The sequence below is a fragment of the Podarcis bocagei genome (genome assembly GCF_964188305.1).
Source record: "Podarcis bocagei genome assembly, chromosome: 4".
NCBI classification, from domain to species: domain Eukaryota; kingdom Metazoa; phylum Chordata; class Lepidosauria; order Squamata; family Lacertidae; genus Podarcis; species Podarcis bocagei.
In genome coordinates, this window is record NC_138128.1 from 89,500,277 (window position 1) to 89,516,561 (window position 16,285).

General features: G+C 42.1%; 2 protein-coding genes across 4 annotated transcripts in view; one reads left to right on the forward strand and one right to left on the reverse strand.

Moving 5' to 3' along the window:
- SEC24C (SEC24 homolog C, COPII coat complex component) overlaps window positions 1-16,285 on the reverse strand; it is a 35,961-nt gene that overhangs the window by 8,445 nt on the left and 11,231 nt on the right. For 2 of the 3 annotated variants that reach the window (XM_081191570.1, XM_081191568.1), the window contains 13 exons: window positions 16,108-16,176; window positions 13,824-13,935; window positions 10,991-11,118; window positions 9,227-9,365; window positions 8,368-8,483; window positions 7,612-7,736; window positions 7,093-7,284; window positions 6,268-6,361; window positions 4,606-4,722; window positions 2,401-2,571; window positions 1,305-1,401; window positions 984-1,129; window positions 641-779 (listed from right to left, as the gene is read on the reverse strand). In XM_081191570.1, the coding sequence (XP_081047696.1) occupies window positions 641-779; window positions 984-1,129; window positions 1,305-1,401; window positions 2,401-2,571; window positions 4,606-4,722; window positions 6,268-6,361; window positions 7,093-7,284; window positions 7,612-7,736; window positions 8,368-8,483; window positions 9,227-9,365; window positions 10,991-11,118; window positions 13,824-13,935; window positions 16,108-16,176 (1,645 nt within the window). The remainder of the gene's footprint in view (window positions 1-640; window positions 780-983; window positions 1,130-1,304; window positions 1,402-2,400; window positions 2,572-4,605; window positions 4,723-6,267; window positions 6,362-7,092; window positions 7,285-7,611; window positions 7,737-8,367; window positions 8,484-9,226; window positions 9,366-10,990; window positions 11,119-13,823; window positions 13,936-16,107; window positions 16,177-16,285) is intronic. The other variant, XM_081191569.1, reaches the window with a different exon arrangement.
- On the forward strand, window positions 11,409-12,985 carry LOC308585805 (putative CENPB DNA-binding domain-containing protein 1). The gene is made up of 2 exons (XM_081191943.1): window positions 11,409-11,719; window positions 12,066-12,985. Exon 2 carries the CDS (start codon window positions 12,083-12,085, stop codon window positions 12,644-12,646), a length of 564 nt encoding a protein of 187 aa, XP_081048069.1. The 5' UTR covers window positions 11,409-11,719; window positions 12,066-12,082; the 3' UTR covers window positions 12,647-12,985.

Below are 16,285 nucleotides of genomic sequence, written 5' to 3' on the forward strand. Positions count from 1 at the left end.
TGAGAACAAGCTTAGTCAAAGCAGGTTAGTCTATTGCCAAGTCCTGGTTAGGATACTCTTATATGTAGATCTACCACCCACTGTGCAAACTGTCTTTCACTACATAAAAAATTGTCCAGTAGCACCTTAGAGACCAACTAAGTTTGTTCTTGGTATAAGCTTTCATGTGCATGCATACTTCTTCAGATACACTGAAACAGAAGTCAGCAGACCCTTATATATAGTTGGAGGGTGGGGTGGGGTTTTTCTCAGGAGGGTAGTAGGAGATGGGTGATTGACTCAATGAGTATGGTAAACCTGCTGATGACTGTTAACGACGGCAATTAGTCCTACAGGAAAAAGCAAGGGATAGTATGCAGATTAGCAGCATATGTAATAAGACAGGGATCCAATATCTCTATTAAGACCAGGCCTGTCCATAGTTTTCATATCTGGTCTTAATAGAAATATTGGATTCCTTGCTTTTTCCAGTGTATCTGAAGAAGAATATTTTGACTTTGTCTTTAACTACATTCGCTTGGAAGGCAGCACACGCCCATTTACATTAAACTATATTCACAGTACAAGAAGAATGTTCCCTCCCAAAGCTTCTTGTGAATAGCTGTCTTCTCCAGGAAACTGTTACAGGTCAACCCCTTACCAAATTTGGCCAAGAAGTTGATAAGTGTGTCCGTCTCACAGTTCCTATAAAGATCAGCCAGCTGAGTGCAGCAGTTCAAGGAGAGGTTGTGAATACGCAGTCGCCTCTGTCCTGCACAGCTTGTATACAATATAGCACACTACATGAGAGAGAAATTACAAGCAGAACCGTTAGCATGTGAAAGAAAGTTCGGCACCACTACGTGGGCTTCCAACAAATCTGACACAACTGCCGTGCTTAAATGGCTGAAGGCCTAAACAGCACTGAATATTTTGGGGCTAAACAAGAATTGGAATAAGGGAGGGAAAACACGACCCATTATCGCCCATCTTGCATGCATCACCTGAAGAAGTGCTCCACTTTCTTCACTAAGTTTATCATCATGTTTGAACTCCACGGTGATTGTTTTGTCACAGTCTAGGCCGGCTAATTCCACATCTGTGGTGTTGCTCATGTAAAAAGCTCCAAAGAAATCTGTTGCACGAATACCTGGGAGGCAAGAGAACACGTGGTAAGAAATCCTTTAGAGTCCATCATTCCAGAAAGCTACCACTGAGCAAAAGGGATTGATACTGGCAGTATAGGGCATCCTAACTTTCTCAGGTTCGAGCGCTAGACCCCTGCACACTCCTAAAATCCAGACAGCATCTTCATAAGTACGTACCAGTGCTTGTGCGGACCCTCATCACAGCATCGAAGCCCACTTCTTTCTGAACATCTCTGCGCAAATCGTTCAAGAAGCGTTCCTGATCCGTTTCCACCTAGCATGCAGAGACAGACAGCAGGTGTCACACAAGAAGTATAGAAGTGCCCCAGGGATATTAAAAGTGCTACTAGCCTTCAGTCCTAGGATCATCTTGCTAGACTCTCTCCAGGAACAAACCCTATCCCATTAAATTAACACACAAAATATGCAAGCACACCTCCAGTTTTAAAGAAACCCATTATCTGTAAGCTATACAACGATCCATTGGCTCCCCAGTTCATTTCTGGGCTCAATTTAAAGTGCTGGTTTTAACTTTAAAAGCCCTTAGGACCTTGGGACCAGGTTACATGAAAAATGGTCTTCTGTCATGCATATATACCTAAACCTGAAGCTTCTCTTAAGAGGTGCTGTTTTGTGTCCGTTGCTGCCCTCCCCACAAAAATGAGGCAAGGTGGGTGGCTACTACAGAGAGAGAACTGGTGTCAGAAATCCAGTCATGGGAGAGGCCTTCCGGAGCGGCTCACCTGGTGCCATCTTTATGGCATTTTGGCACAACGGGAAGGCTGCTTGTTTCAAACAAACTAAAAATTCTGGGCCGTCATTCTGTAAGCTATGCTTTCTTTTGTACTATTAAGGTGGAAATTAAACCCATCTTTAGTGTATGCTGATTGGAGGAATTCACCTGAAAGCCAAGACACTCTTCTGAAAGAGAATCACTGCAAGAAACCATTGCTCTTTCTGTACGTTTTTCATCTATCCGTGACAAAATGTCAACTGTACATTTCATCATGTACAAATGATAAGTCAAATTGGACTACGGAGCCAACAGGTTTCAGAGAAATCATGAAGCAGGGCAGCGTCGCTAGTAAGTAACAACAAGAGAACTGATCTTCATGTAACTGGAAATGGCTTGCAGACTCCTAAAAAACCCAAACTGGTCCAATAAAAAAGTTAATCCAGCTTTTTATCTTCTCTCCTCTGAGATCAGCAGGGCAACTACTGTCTACTTAAATCATCTATATGGAGCAGGCATCAAATCAAAAATAGATCATACCTGGAAAAATGTGTACTTATAAAGGGAGCCACCTGTTTGATGAGGAACAACCCCCAAGGTAGCCACATCCAAATACTGATTTGGGAAAAGGAAGAGATCCACACAGCAGCCTTGTGCTACACATTCCTTGGCTAAGTTGTTATAGAAGTTTGTCTGAGGCTGAAAGAGAGTCTAGGGAGGCAAAGGGGGGGGGGAAGAGGAGCAGAGAGACAAGAAATAAGATTAATAATTGACAATTTCTGATGCAGCAGGTTTACGGTCTGCTCTCTATTCCTGATCATGTGACAAAAAAGAAGCAAAAAAACCAACCACAGGGCACAATACGTGATGTCTTGCAGTACATCGGGGACATTAAAACCTTCTACCTTCAGTGATGACAATGTTGGAACACTCCACACAAGGCCAGCTTTGCAAGACTCCTGATGAATTTTCAACCAGTTTTTAGCAAAGTTTCTTAATGTAAAATATTTTTACAGCATGCTTTAAGCCAAAGATTTACCAAGTGATTTACAACTTAGCAAATATAATAAATCACAATTTTGAAACCTAAAAAAACCTACTACCCACAATTTAAGAGCACAAAATATCACTAAAATCAGAACTAGATAAACAAGTAACTCAAGTAACCTGCAAAAGGAAGTAAGGTCCTCTACAGAGTTTTTTGATCCAGCGTCTCAGGTTTTCCAAGGCTTACACTACAGCGATACCTCGGTTTTCGAATGTAATCCGTTCCGGAAGACCATTCGAGTTCCGAAACATTCGAAAACTGAAAACGAAAGCCTCAACACGGAAGTCGCGTGGCATGTTCGACTTCCAAGGCGCGTTTGAAAACCGAAGCATTTACCTCCAGGTTTACGGCATTCAAAAACCAAAGTGTTTGTCAACGGAGACGTTCAAAAACCAAGATACCACTGTACTGCTATATATATATATATATATAGAGTAACTTTTTATTCAAAATTAAAACAAAACATATTATCCAGAAACATATCATCCTTATCCCCCCCCCCCATTTTTCCTCCCTCCCCCCACAGCACCAGACTGCTATATTCTAATACAGGGGTCAGCACTAATTTACTGCACCTCAGGTCGGTGTCTCCAGCGCCGATCATGCGGTGGGCGGGAGGAGTGCGTGCCTATATGCATGCGCACATGCTATTTTCGGCCCACTTCCGGGTTGGAGGAGCACCGGAAATAGCTTGTGCGCATGTGCACAGGCCTCCTCCAACCCGGATGTGCACAGGAAATAACACTTGCGCATGCGCACAACCTATTTCCAGTGCTCCTCCAATCCGGAAGTGGGCCGCTGCACAGCAAAGCGCCGGTAAGAGCGGGCAGCAGCAGTGGGGGTTGCTGTAGGCCAGATAAACGAGTCCCTTGGGCCTTACTCAGCCCACGGGCCTTAGTTTGGGAACCCCTGTTCTAATAACTGCAGGTTATTCTTTGTTGTATGACTAATTACTGTCATTTCTAGGATGCTACAAGAGTAGAAAAGAGGAAAGTTTAGGTGGGGAACTACTGGAAGGAGCTTTAAAAAAAATTAATCCTGACTGGCACGTCCTTTAAGAAACGAGCTACAGAAACCATTTTAGAATAAAACAACACACTTTGCAAATAGCTTTGTTCTGAACTAGCAAGCTCAGCTCCTCTGCTCAGAATGGGAGCTAGCACATCTTCCTGTTTAAAAAAAGGAAGGCTCTTTCAACAACTCTCTTTCCAAGTGCTGTTCAGAGTACCTCAAGAGGCAGAGTGAATATTCATAGTTAAATGTTAAATTTGGTTCTAAGAATTCTGCTAAAATGCTGTACATATATAGGATTCTTTTTTCTTCTTGTCTGACAGCTGAAAAAAGTGACAACACATGCTTTCATACTAACTACTGCCTCTCTTAGGAATCACCACATTTAAAAACGATCATTTCATTTTTTTGCTGCAAGTTACAGCAGGGGGGTTACAACTAATGAAGAGATCTATGCAGCTTTCTGAACCGGCATGTCCCTCAACGACCACGTTGCTGAGAATTTCAGGTGATTTCCAGGAGAGAAAATAAGGCATGGTGTGCTTGTGTGAAATGTGCATCCTGTAAACGGGAAAGTATAATGGAAGAAAAGCAGGCAGAGGAGTTAACAAGGAAATATTTTTCCTTAAATGAACCCACTGGTGAAGAAAAGCCAAATGCAACCCACAGAACACAAGTCCCGCTACCTTTTCTTTATCAGTGTTTATCAGTTTCTTGTCATCTCTGTTCTTCAGCTTCCCTGGGGCCTCGGCAATAGGCAGTGATGTATGAAATATAAAGAGCTTGCCAGCACACTCTGCTGCCTGCAAGTAAGTATACAAAAGCCATTAAGTAAGACACAAATATAACTGAGGGACTCTGGGTTCAGCGACCCTGGGTCTGCCTTCAGCAACCATGTTCTCCAAACATACGTTGTTGTAAGATACTGAGTGCTGTCTGCTATAAAAAGCAATTTGGTTCCCCTACAAGTAGAACTAAGGCCTAAAATACTTGACATGGCCTGTCATCCAAGATAGTGCTCTGTGCAGTCTCCTTACTCTCAATATGCTGCTATATGTATTCACATAAAGACTACTATGATTTCATCTTGGAGCCCCAGATGTTTGGCAAGGGAACAAAGAAACTAGAGCAAATGCTAGTAGCCACAAGCTCATTACTGAAGCCCACCATATCTGCCCAGAAGCCTGACTGCTACCCCTGAAAGCAGAAGACCAAAGTTTTTCAATTACAAAATTTGGAAGGGAATAGTGGCCGTATGAATGGGGCAGGGGGCCACACTTGGCAGCCCTCAGCTTAAAAACCAGCTATACATATACGGCTTATACGCTTGTCAGATTAACTTAGCAGGTTTGCCAAAACTTCAGCATACCATTCAAACAGTCTGAGACTGCAAGAACAAACTTTCAAAAGGGAAAACATAGCACCAGGTTTCTGACTGCCCATCTACAGTTCCTATAAATGCGCTCTCAGATCATTTAACTCCTTGAAAAAGAAAAGCACCCACCAAGAACCCCGTGGAAGCTCAAATACAAACAGATGTATTATGTTAAAGGTTTTTGTGGACTAGAGCTCACTTACAGGTAGGTAGCCGTGTTGGTCTGCCATAGTCAAAATAAAAAAAATTCTTCCAGTAGCACCTTAAAGACCAACTAAGTTAGTTCTTGGTATGAGCTTTCGTGTGCATGCACACGAAGAAGTGTGCATGCACACGAAAGCTCATACCAAGAACTAACTTAGTTGGTCTTTAAGGTGCTACTGGAAGAAATTTTTTTATATAGAGCTCACTTGTGATGTATGAAGCGTTGGCAGATTTTTATATGTGCTTGCAAAATGGGTATGGGGGATGTAGGCATCAGGACCAAAAGGCCATGAAGATGTACAGAGCTGTGATACTTCTATGTCAGGCTCAAAAATCGTTCTTATCTTTGGAGACATACAATCCACAAAAGCTTACTGAGAAGTCTCATGGCTGTGTTTGCTACCACTGGTAATGAACAATTTTTAAACAGTTCACTAGCAATGTATGGTAAGTGTGCAGTGATAGATCAAATTCTTGCTTTCAACGCGCTCCTGAAACCCAACTCCGTCTCCACTTTGCAAGATCCTCTGTGCTCACGGAACAGAATACCTCTTTGCTTTTCCCCGTTTTTACCAGTTAGACTATCCTATAAGTTGCAAGGCAAGCTGTAGTTAAAAAGCCACTTTTAATTGTAAATTAGTTACATTTCCATAAATGCTTCATACATTTATGACCTCTCAACGCTTCAGCAACTTTACGAGGTGCTGGGAAAGAGGTTCCAATACAAAATGAAGAGATGTTAGAAGTCAGTTTAGAATGCTGAACAAACCTTCAGAGCCTCCATGCCAGCCTGAATTACTGGGGCAAACACAGTTTCTGTTTCTCTTGTATCAGCAAACATTTCTGGTATCTGATCCAGCAAGCTGCAAATCAAGGAAGTGCAAGTCAAGAGACATGTAAAATTCACTAGGTCAATTCCAGTCAGTGGAAACTGATACTTTGCAGATTAAAGATATGGCGTGTTTGTTTGGCCATTTTAACAGCTTCTGGGAAAAGGTGCTTGCTTCCTTTCCCTGCATATGGAACAGCAGGTTTTGGGTCATGTACTCGCCTTCTTTTTCCAATTGCCTGACCTTTTTTCAGGGGAGGCTCCTTTTACAGGCAAAGTGGGACATATTGTTGTCTGGCAGCCCAGGACTTCCAAACACACTCCTCAGGCTTGTGCTCTGGAGAGGTCACTTTTGGTGAAGCAAACACAGCAAACTGCTGAGATGTTCACTATTTATTTGCAAGGCAGAGGAGGAGGACCTCACAGGGAGTCACTGCCAAGGCTCTGCCCTTGTGACCTCCTGGACTCCACCCAGGAGCCCCACCTAGGTGCCACCAACATCCACTGTACTTTTTCTATATCTGTAAAGGAACGCAGTGCAAGCTCTCACAACAGAGGGTAAACCAGCCCACCACAAGAGATGCTCCCTTTCTCTACCTCATCCTCAAAAACCACAATTATTTTTATGGGTTTTGGTACTTAATACATCATTTTCTTTAAGCTTATGTGCGGGCAAAAGAACCTTAGAAATATGTGTTCCACGATAGCTACTGTATGTAACAGGACATACAAACCATTGATTGATCTGTACCAGCTCCTACTTACCTAGTGAAAACTGTGCGGGATTCGTTAACATTCACCAGGAAACCATCGAGCAGAGGGACAAACATATCTGCTACATCTGACACCACCATCATTTGTGGCTGCCCCAGGGAGCTCTTCACATTATAGAAGTGCAGAACTTTGTTGTAGGTGACAAAGCCCACACGGATGGCTGATTCTTCCATGTTTCCTTCTCTGTTTTTTCCCCAAAAAGGAAAATAAGGGGGAGAATAAATTAAATACGCCATGAAAACACACATGCAAAGTAAAGCAGTGTAAGCTCAAATAATAGTGGCACCATGTAATTCTGCTCCAGATTCTACAAGCAGCATTCAACTGAAAATTCCTAGCAGATAAAGAAAATATACAAATAAATAAAACAAACCATACAATTGTCAAATGCTTCCACATTGTGAGTATTTTATTGAGAGGCAAATCACTAAACATTTTCTAAATAAATAAATGGGCAACGCAGTAATGGTTCCACACAATGAGAATGTCTTGGGAAGCTTGCATGGTTACCTGGGCAGGTAGTCCAGGAGCGTCTTCAACTCTTCACAGATCAGCCTTACCAAGCCACTTCTTACTGCATTGTATGATACATCAATCATGAAAATATAAGCAGGGGGGTTGGGATACTTGTTATTCTGACAAGAGAAGAAGAAAACACCACCACTAAGCATTTGTTATTAACATGTATTTCGCACACTGAACACAAAAACTGTTCTATCTGCAACTTCCATTTTCCACTGTTGCCTTGATAACTATGCTTCTTATGCCAGTGATTGGGGGGGGGGATATCACATCATGATCCTTAGCATCACCGCACTAGAACGAAGTGGGTAATTATAAAGAACCTGGTAGGATGTATGTCCTGAGTGAGAATTCCCAAATGCATATTACACATCCAGAGAGCAAAGTCGCTCTCTACAGATTTAAACCCTCTTCCCTTGAGAACTCAAAGGAAGAGAATGACCAATGCACCAGTAAAAGAAAAACATATGTGAGCATTCCTCAGCCTAGAGTCCAGCTCTTAGGTAAGCAGACAACTACTTTGTGTACTTTGCCTTCTAGTTTCAAAAATCTGACAGTGGTAACCTGGTGCAGTGCTGGTTTGTATTATGTTATTTGGGTCATCATCAAGAAAATACTTTTTTCTCCCTTGGCAGACTTAAGGACTTCAAGAACAAACTCATGAAAGTCTATTGTTCCTACCTTGAGCAATGGGGCAAAAGTGACGTTTACTTAAGACAACACTGTGCTTACAAGTCATCGTACCTTGCAGTAGTCAACAGTTGCCAAGAACTCATAGGACCCCAATGATAACTCAGGTCTGTCATAGTAGTCCACCCGCCTGCCCGTATGATCCAAGTGCTGGAAGTACTGAGATGGCACTAAGGAAAGGGGAAGGGGAGAAGAAAAGAGAAAGAGAGAGAAGCTCAAATACATCCACTTTCCTAGATGGGTAAATGAAGTTTACCATGGTAAGGAAGGGCACTTCAGGTACCAAACCAGGAAGATTTTGACGGACAGTTGGGAAAACACCACCAGTAAGAAAGAAACCGCAACTATCAAAGGCCTCCTGGGTCCAGTTTATTGCGATTTGGCCAGCTATGGACCAATTTCATGCATGACATTTCCTATTTTTGTCATTTACCCGGACCGCTTTAAATAATGGAGCAGTTCCATGTTAATGAATATTGCAGTCAGCCAATTACACAGGGATTCTCATGAAGCTGAAGCTGGCATTTCCTGATTCTTACACTTTTTATGTGTATACTCACAAACCAAGTCTTAGTATAGGCACAGCATGGAAAGAACAGTGTGCTACAACCAGTGTTACCTAATCAGGTCTGCAGGTATACTAAAACTGAAGAATGTCGTACATATACACAGGTTTGATGCACAGACTTGCTCCTAAGTTTAGGAATATTCAAAGCAAGAAAAATTGCTCAAGAATCTAGTGGCATGCCTCTTCAGCAAGAGCGTTTTAATTGATTTCCCAGAATTTTACAATTACCATTAAAATAGGGATTTGTTATACCATTAGATAACCGTCTTTGCACTTTTTTCCGGCCGAAATAGAACCATCTCCCTCCCCACCCTCTAGAACTGCTTCTTAATCAAAAACTCTTACCCTCAGTGACACAACTACAGAAGCAGCATTGAAATCTTCTTCCACCTTCAATGAATTGCATAAAAGGGCACATGTAGGCTTTACACCTATTGCATCGGATAGGGCCTGATTCTCCATGGTCTACCAAATAAGGAGGAGCCTGGAAAAAAAGGGGGGGAAAGACATTGGTGCTATTTAAAGTAGCTTCCCTTTTCCTCAACAGGTGATATCTGGGAGCATGCCTTCTGCCACTTTGCTCTAGCATTCATGTCAGCAAAGCAACTTGCCTTTTCCTACATCTGTCCTGTAATATAAGATCAGCTGTGTAAGACTATACCAAGCAGCAAATCCCTTATCTTTTCTTATCATGCTCTCCATCCCAAGAAAAGAAAACCCATTCTTCAGTATAACTTTTAGCTACAAGCTTACAAGCTCCTTGCTTGAAACAACTTATGTTTGATTAAGAGCATCTTACTCTTAAGAGGTAAGAAATGTGGACCCATTTTTATTCATATTAGAGAACCAGAATCCATACTTGTGTTTATAAAAATATGTAGTGTGCTGCCACTGCAGAGGCTATAAATGAAGTCCTTAAGGCAGCAAGTACCCCTTTTCAAGGCCTCCATACGCCTCCTTGCACTAAGGAGCAAACATCTCTAAAGGACAGGTGCAACATTTCAACCATTCTGAAAGTTGGGTTTTGCTAGTCTCACTTTAACACCCCTTCTCCTGGATACTTCTGAACATTAACTAATTCAGTGTCTTATTTCCCCTAACAGGTGGGGGACACAGCTGCCAGACAAGTCCCTGGACACTGGAAGCAACACCTGCCAATTTTAAAAAAAGTATTGCATAGCTAGGCTCTGCATGAAGCTATCAAAAGGCTTTTGGGTGGCCACTGCAAAACTTTCCCCCTCCCTCAATAAGCACCGGCTTCTAAAAACCAGTTTATCAGCCTGAGATAGGAGACTACTGAATTAGATTAATACCTCTTTTTGAAAGTGAAGCATCTGTCCAGCTTTCATTTCTCTACAGATAGGTTTTTTTTTGCTTAAAGGGTTTGAATGGCTGAAACAGGTTGTCGAAAAAAATGGGTTTCATTGTGCTGTCATGCTCTAATGCGACCTAAGGCAGGGAATGCAGCGAACAGTCTTGTTCAGTTTTTCATTCACTCCTATGGGATAAAGTAAAGCACTGCACTTCGGTAACAAAATCTGCAGCATTCCCCTATGACTTGGAGAGAGTGGGAAGTAAATATGGTGTTAGGTGTGGGGACACAGCTTCAGTGACTCCACCAGGAGCCTTAAAATTATTCCTTGAAAAGCAGGACTTACATTCCGTGCCATTTAAATTTTGCACCAAATCCAAACCCTGCTGGGATTGGTTTTACTTGGAGCTCTTTACTTAGAAGTGGAGCCAATCCCTGCCAAAAAGGGTGCATGAGATCAGTGCCAAGGCTCAGTGGCTTCAAGTTTGGATGCTAAGGATCTGGCCCACCGGGCTGAAAAGCTTCCCCACTCCGATCTAGATGTTAAAGAGGATGGGCAACACATTGGAACCTTGTGGAGCATGGCACAAATGTTTGAATTAAAGATTGCTAGTGCTTAGGTAATAAACACAAGCACAGAAAACTGCACGGCAAGTAATTTTGAACATCTACTTGAGCACTTTTATTTGGATAGATTCATTAACTAGCAGTGCTAAAAGTATGAGTGGTGACAAAACAAACAGGTGCTACTGACAAACTTGCTATTTTATCTGAAGGGTCAGGGATATCAGTCTCACCTCTTCTGCAGGAAGTGCAGCCAACGGCTTTATGACTGCAGCAAGAGGAACTTGTGACTGCTTGGCCATATCTGAGGTGCATGGGATATTATAGGATGTACATCTTATGTAACGGGGACTGGCATTACCTGAAAAACAGAGAAGAAAATCAAAACTCTATCCATACATCAACACCAACAAATCACTTTATTTCAATGACTTATATCCCAACTCTTCAGTTTTTACACTCAAGGGGGACTAACAGTCACATATTGCTAGTCACCATCCACCTAACCTTGGGGCACAGGGGAACCTGGAGAAGGACCTCTGAAGAATATACTGGCATGCAGGCAATTTCAAGTGGAAGAAGGGACTCCTGTGTGTATGGACATTAGGGTTCACAGCCAGGATGGTAGTGACTAGCACTGATATATCTAGTTACAGTGGTACCCCGCAAGACGAATGCCTCGCAAGACGAATGCCTCGCAAGACGAAAGAGTTTTTCGTTTTTTGAGTTGCTTCACAAGACGAATTTCCCTATGGGCTTGCTTCGCAAGACGAAAACGTCTTGCAAGTTTGTTTCCTTTTTCTTAAAACCGTTAATACCCAGGGTGCATTGCTTGAAGAGGTGCAGTTGCGACTTGACTTCGAGGAGCAACTCATAGCACGCGGTGTGGTAGCCTTTTTTGAGGTTTTTGAAGACTTTGGTGATTTTTGAAGCTTTTCCAAAACTTCTTTTGCAGCCATTTGGTAAGTTAAACTTTTAAAACTTTTTTGGGGGGTTTTGGATTTTGGGTTGGGGTGTTTGGAATTCAAGGACTTGGTGTTGGGGAGGGGTTTGCAAGAATCTGGAAGCTTGTGTGTTTTTTTCTGCATTTTTATGATTTTTTGTGACCATTGGGGCACTCTGCTGTTGTTAAAAAAAAAAGATTTCTGGGTTTGGATTTCTGTGTGGTGCGTGGCTGGGGGGGGGGGTCAGGGAATTGTTGAGAAGGGGTTTGCAAGAATCTGGAAGCTTGTGTGTTTTCTGGGAGGTTTGGTGCTTTTGAATTTTTTGGATGTGAAGCACTGATTTTTTAATTTTTTTTTTGCGAAGGTAGGAGCTGTGCTGCCATGGGGCCCAAGAAGACTGCTGCTGCAGAGGCCGGCGAGAGGAAGAAGGAGAAGGTTACGCTGGAAATGAAGAAGGAGATCATCCGGAAGCACGACGGTGGAATGCGTGTGACAGACCTCGCCAGGGAGTACAGGAGGAATCCATCGACCATCGGGACCATCCTGAAGATGAGGGAGAAGATCCTTGCGACTGATGTAGCCAAGGGAGTCACCAGGATCGTGAAGAACCGCCCAGCTGTTCTGGAGGAGGTGGAGAAGTTGCTGCTCATCTGGTTAGAAGAGAAGCAGCGTGCAGGGGACACAGTGACTGAGGCCGTCATTTGTGAGAAGGCCAAGGCCTTGCACGCAGACCTCGTCCGGCAACAGCCAGGAACCTCAGGCGAGCCAGAAGTCGTTAGCGAGCTGGTGGAGGAGCACGACCACGGGCTGACCACCCAGGAGCTGGTCGAACTGCAGGCAGAGGCTGCGCAGGAGCAGGCCTCGCTGGAAGAGGAGGAAGCAACTGAGGAACGGCTGTCCTCCAAAGAACTGAGGGACATTTGCCAGAAGTGGAAAGATGTGTAGGATTCTGCACAGCGGCACCACCCTGACAAGGACCTGACACGTGACCTTGCGAACACTTTTGATACGAGGGTCATGTCGTCTTTCAGGGAGGTGCTGAAAAGGCGGATGAAGCAGCAGACCATGGACAGGTTCTTCAGCAAGAAGCAAAGAGTGGAAGAGGAGCCTTCTTCGAGTTGTCCCCCAGAGTCTTAGAAAATGTATGTACAGTACACTTTGGTGATTTTTAAATGCTTTTCTGTCATGTTTAGAAACTTAAATTATTGTTCCTTCAATTTTTGAAATGCTCTTTGCAGTATGTGTGACTTTAAAGAGCACTTAATAAACTCTTTTTGTACCAAATTTGCCTTTGTTTGGACTTTTTTTGACCATAAGAACGCATTAATTGATTTTCAATGCATTCCTATGGGAAACCGTGCTTCGCAAGACGAAAAATCCGCAAGACGAAAAAATTCGCAGAACGAATTAATTTCGTCTTGCGAGGCACCACTGTATATGAAACAGTAAAAGAAATACTCAGATTAATCTATGATTAGGACTTAACCCTATGAAATTGATTATTTCAATGAAATCTCATGTCTTAATAAGCTAATCAATTTTAGAAAAGCACCCATGTGCGACTAACACCAAAAGGTATTATGCAACTTCAGAAATTAAAACTTTCCTTGCAAGTCAAGCCCCCACTCCAACATGCTGTTTTTAATTCTGTGGTTCTCAGAAACCTCTAGCTTAGTCTTATTTTTTAAGCTTAATATATTAATCACCTTTTATTTCATAATGGAACACACACCAGGTTCCCAGGCAGTCTCCCATCCTGGTACTGATAAAATCCAAGCCTACTTAGCTTTATGCATAGTTCCTGCATCAGGGGCCTGTTGTCTCTTTACAGCTCTGACACATTTTTTTTAATAAAAAAACCCATTTACTGTGTTCATGTTCAGGTTGAGTTAGTCGTTCTGAACACAAACGGTATGAGCACCTTCAAGTTTCACTTGAATGTATGTGATCACAGTCTCTATGACAAAAGGCCATGTTGTTTTCCTTCTTTTTTCCGGCAATGACTGATACTTATCTTTGACTCATGAGAGACTTTGTTGTCATGAGAGACTTTGTTGTCTTTACTGCAAAAGACTAGAATGGCTAGACCTATAGAAAATCTTTGGCTAGGTGAACATTTTACCTTGATCTTTGACCAAAAAATTGGTAGTGACAAGGGGTGGGACTTGCCCACGGACTCCAGTGATGAATGGCTCTGACCCACGATTATTCCTGTCATCTTCAATTACCTGGATCTAAAATGGTAAGCAGAAAGTTAGTGGTACAGTGGACGCTGCGCAAAAACTGGTGATAATGCAACTTTCAAGTTTAGTGGTAGCCAAAGATTTGCAATCGATCACTAAATAACAACTACGTATGGTTTAGGAGTCTATCATTTTGCTTTTGCTTTAGCATGTTAAACTCTACATTTCCAGATATTAAGTCCACTAATTTAAAAATTCTGGGCCCAAGGAAGTTCCTGCTCATTGCTCATCAGCAACTTTTGTTGCAAACTGCCTACGCAGCAGGGTCTGAGAATTTATCGTGCAAGAATTTTGGAAGCATTTTGGCAGCACTGTAGTTTGCCATGTCCCAGTATGCTTGTTTTCAAAAGGTGATTCAAGTTAAGATGATAAACAACAAGGCAAAACCAATACAGTGGCAAATTTAAGAACTCGTGAGAGTTAAGTTTTAGCTTTCACCGAGATAACTTGCGTATGGGCTGTGCCACATCTGAATGCAGGTGCGAGTGATATAATGAATTGATTCTCAAAACAAGACAAAATCCACCTAAAAGCTTCACATCAGGAAGAAGGCTAAGTTGGGTGCTAATTTACACCCAGCCACACTAATTCTTCCCTCCCACTTCTCATCTTTCTATGGCCATTCTGGGCAATCTGGACATACTAATCCCAATGTCTGGAAAGGAATTCCCACATCTGTCAAGCCACCACAGTCTTTGGCAAGCTGCTTCTCCAAAAATGCACTTCTGCAAAGCCCTTTCAAGTCCACTTATCAGGGCACTTGTCCTCACCTTTGCCCAGATTGCAATCTCAGGTTACCATTCATACTACCCTGAGTTCAGTTCGAATCTAAGAACAATCGTGCCATTAAGCAATAGTTGGTTAACCACAGTAGTTGCTGGTCTGTAACCCAAGGAGTGGCCACAAGTTTTTAAAATCTGGATAATCCTGCTTTCAGCCCTTCAACATAAAACAATAAGGCAAGTTAAATGGTAATGTAATATTATTTGAAACTACTTTCCACCTATTGGATTACAAATACGTACTTGTTCCTCCCAAAAAAGTTATAGAAAAGATGATGTTCTCTGGCAATCCACCGCTGCATGGCTTTTAAGTACCAGCATGGAAATCTACTTCACCTTGCGAATGAGGGCATTCAACCCTCCCTTTCCCTTCATGTCTTTATTCCTTTGCTAGTATGCCTCTTATGACAAGAGCACTAATAAATACCCCTTACACTTGGATCTGAAACACACCAATGAAGAGGCTGCGTACAAAAGGTGAGTGACCATGCTGGGAAGATACTACAAACTAACTGAAGTTGTTAACACCACTGAGGAGATTCAAGTGTTGTGAACCAACTTCAGCCTGTTCAAGACACAACAACGCAGGGGCAATAGACAAGCCACACTGAAAAGTTTAATTGCAAACCAATTTGCAATTTGTGATTTTGTCTGTTACTGAAATAGTATTGTGATGGACTATCTTTCATTAATAAACCATATTCAATAAACTGCTGCTTAAGCGAGACATTACAGTAGAAAATTCAATGTATTTATCATCTCCATTTCCCCTCAAATATACACGCATGAACTTCTTGTATTAGGAGGGAAATGTTAAAATAATGACTTCTGAATCCCACTAAAAATTAAAACTTGAATCCTTTTTTAAATGTAAAAGAAAGACCTAAATAAAATGAGTTTTAAGATTTCTGTCCAGGAAAATTATACAGGTTATGCACAAATCCACTGGAAACTCCCTCTTAGTTCAGTGGGCCTTGTGAAAAAACACACCATTCATTTCAGAAGCGCAGGACTGAAAAAGAGTTCCAAGTGGATTATGCCAAATTCAATGCTGAATTCATAATTATTCATAGTGAAAAACTGACAAATGTAATATTCAGAAGTATTTTGCTTATAAATGACTTAATTTCAAGAAGGAAATACCACTTCATTACCTTATAATGCCAAACTTCTATTGCCCCTTGATTTGTGGTGTGAAGAGGATTTCAAAGGTCATGATATTTTATTCTACTTATTGTAATGTTGTGAGCAGAAAGAGAGGGGTGGGATAAAGATGAAAGACTAACACCAGGGGGTAGTTAGCAAGAGTAAGATTATTTTGCGGACACAAACAAGCAGCCACCAACATGCAGACAATAGCAGACAGAGACACCGCACTTACTGGGCTAGGAATTGCATCTGGATCTATTCTGTGTCTGGGTTTCTGCTGAGGTGGCAGCTCATTGAGTTGCTTTTTTTTTTTGTTTTAAAAAAGAAAAAAGAAGTAAAATTGCCACAAAAAGGGAAAGAGAGAGAATAGTAAAACAAAACTAACAAGCAATGTTACTCCTGTTTCCATC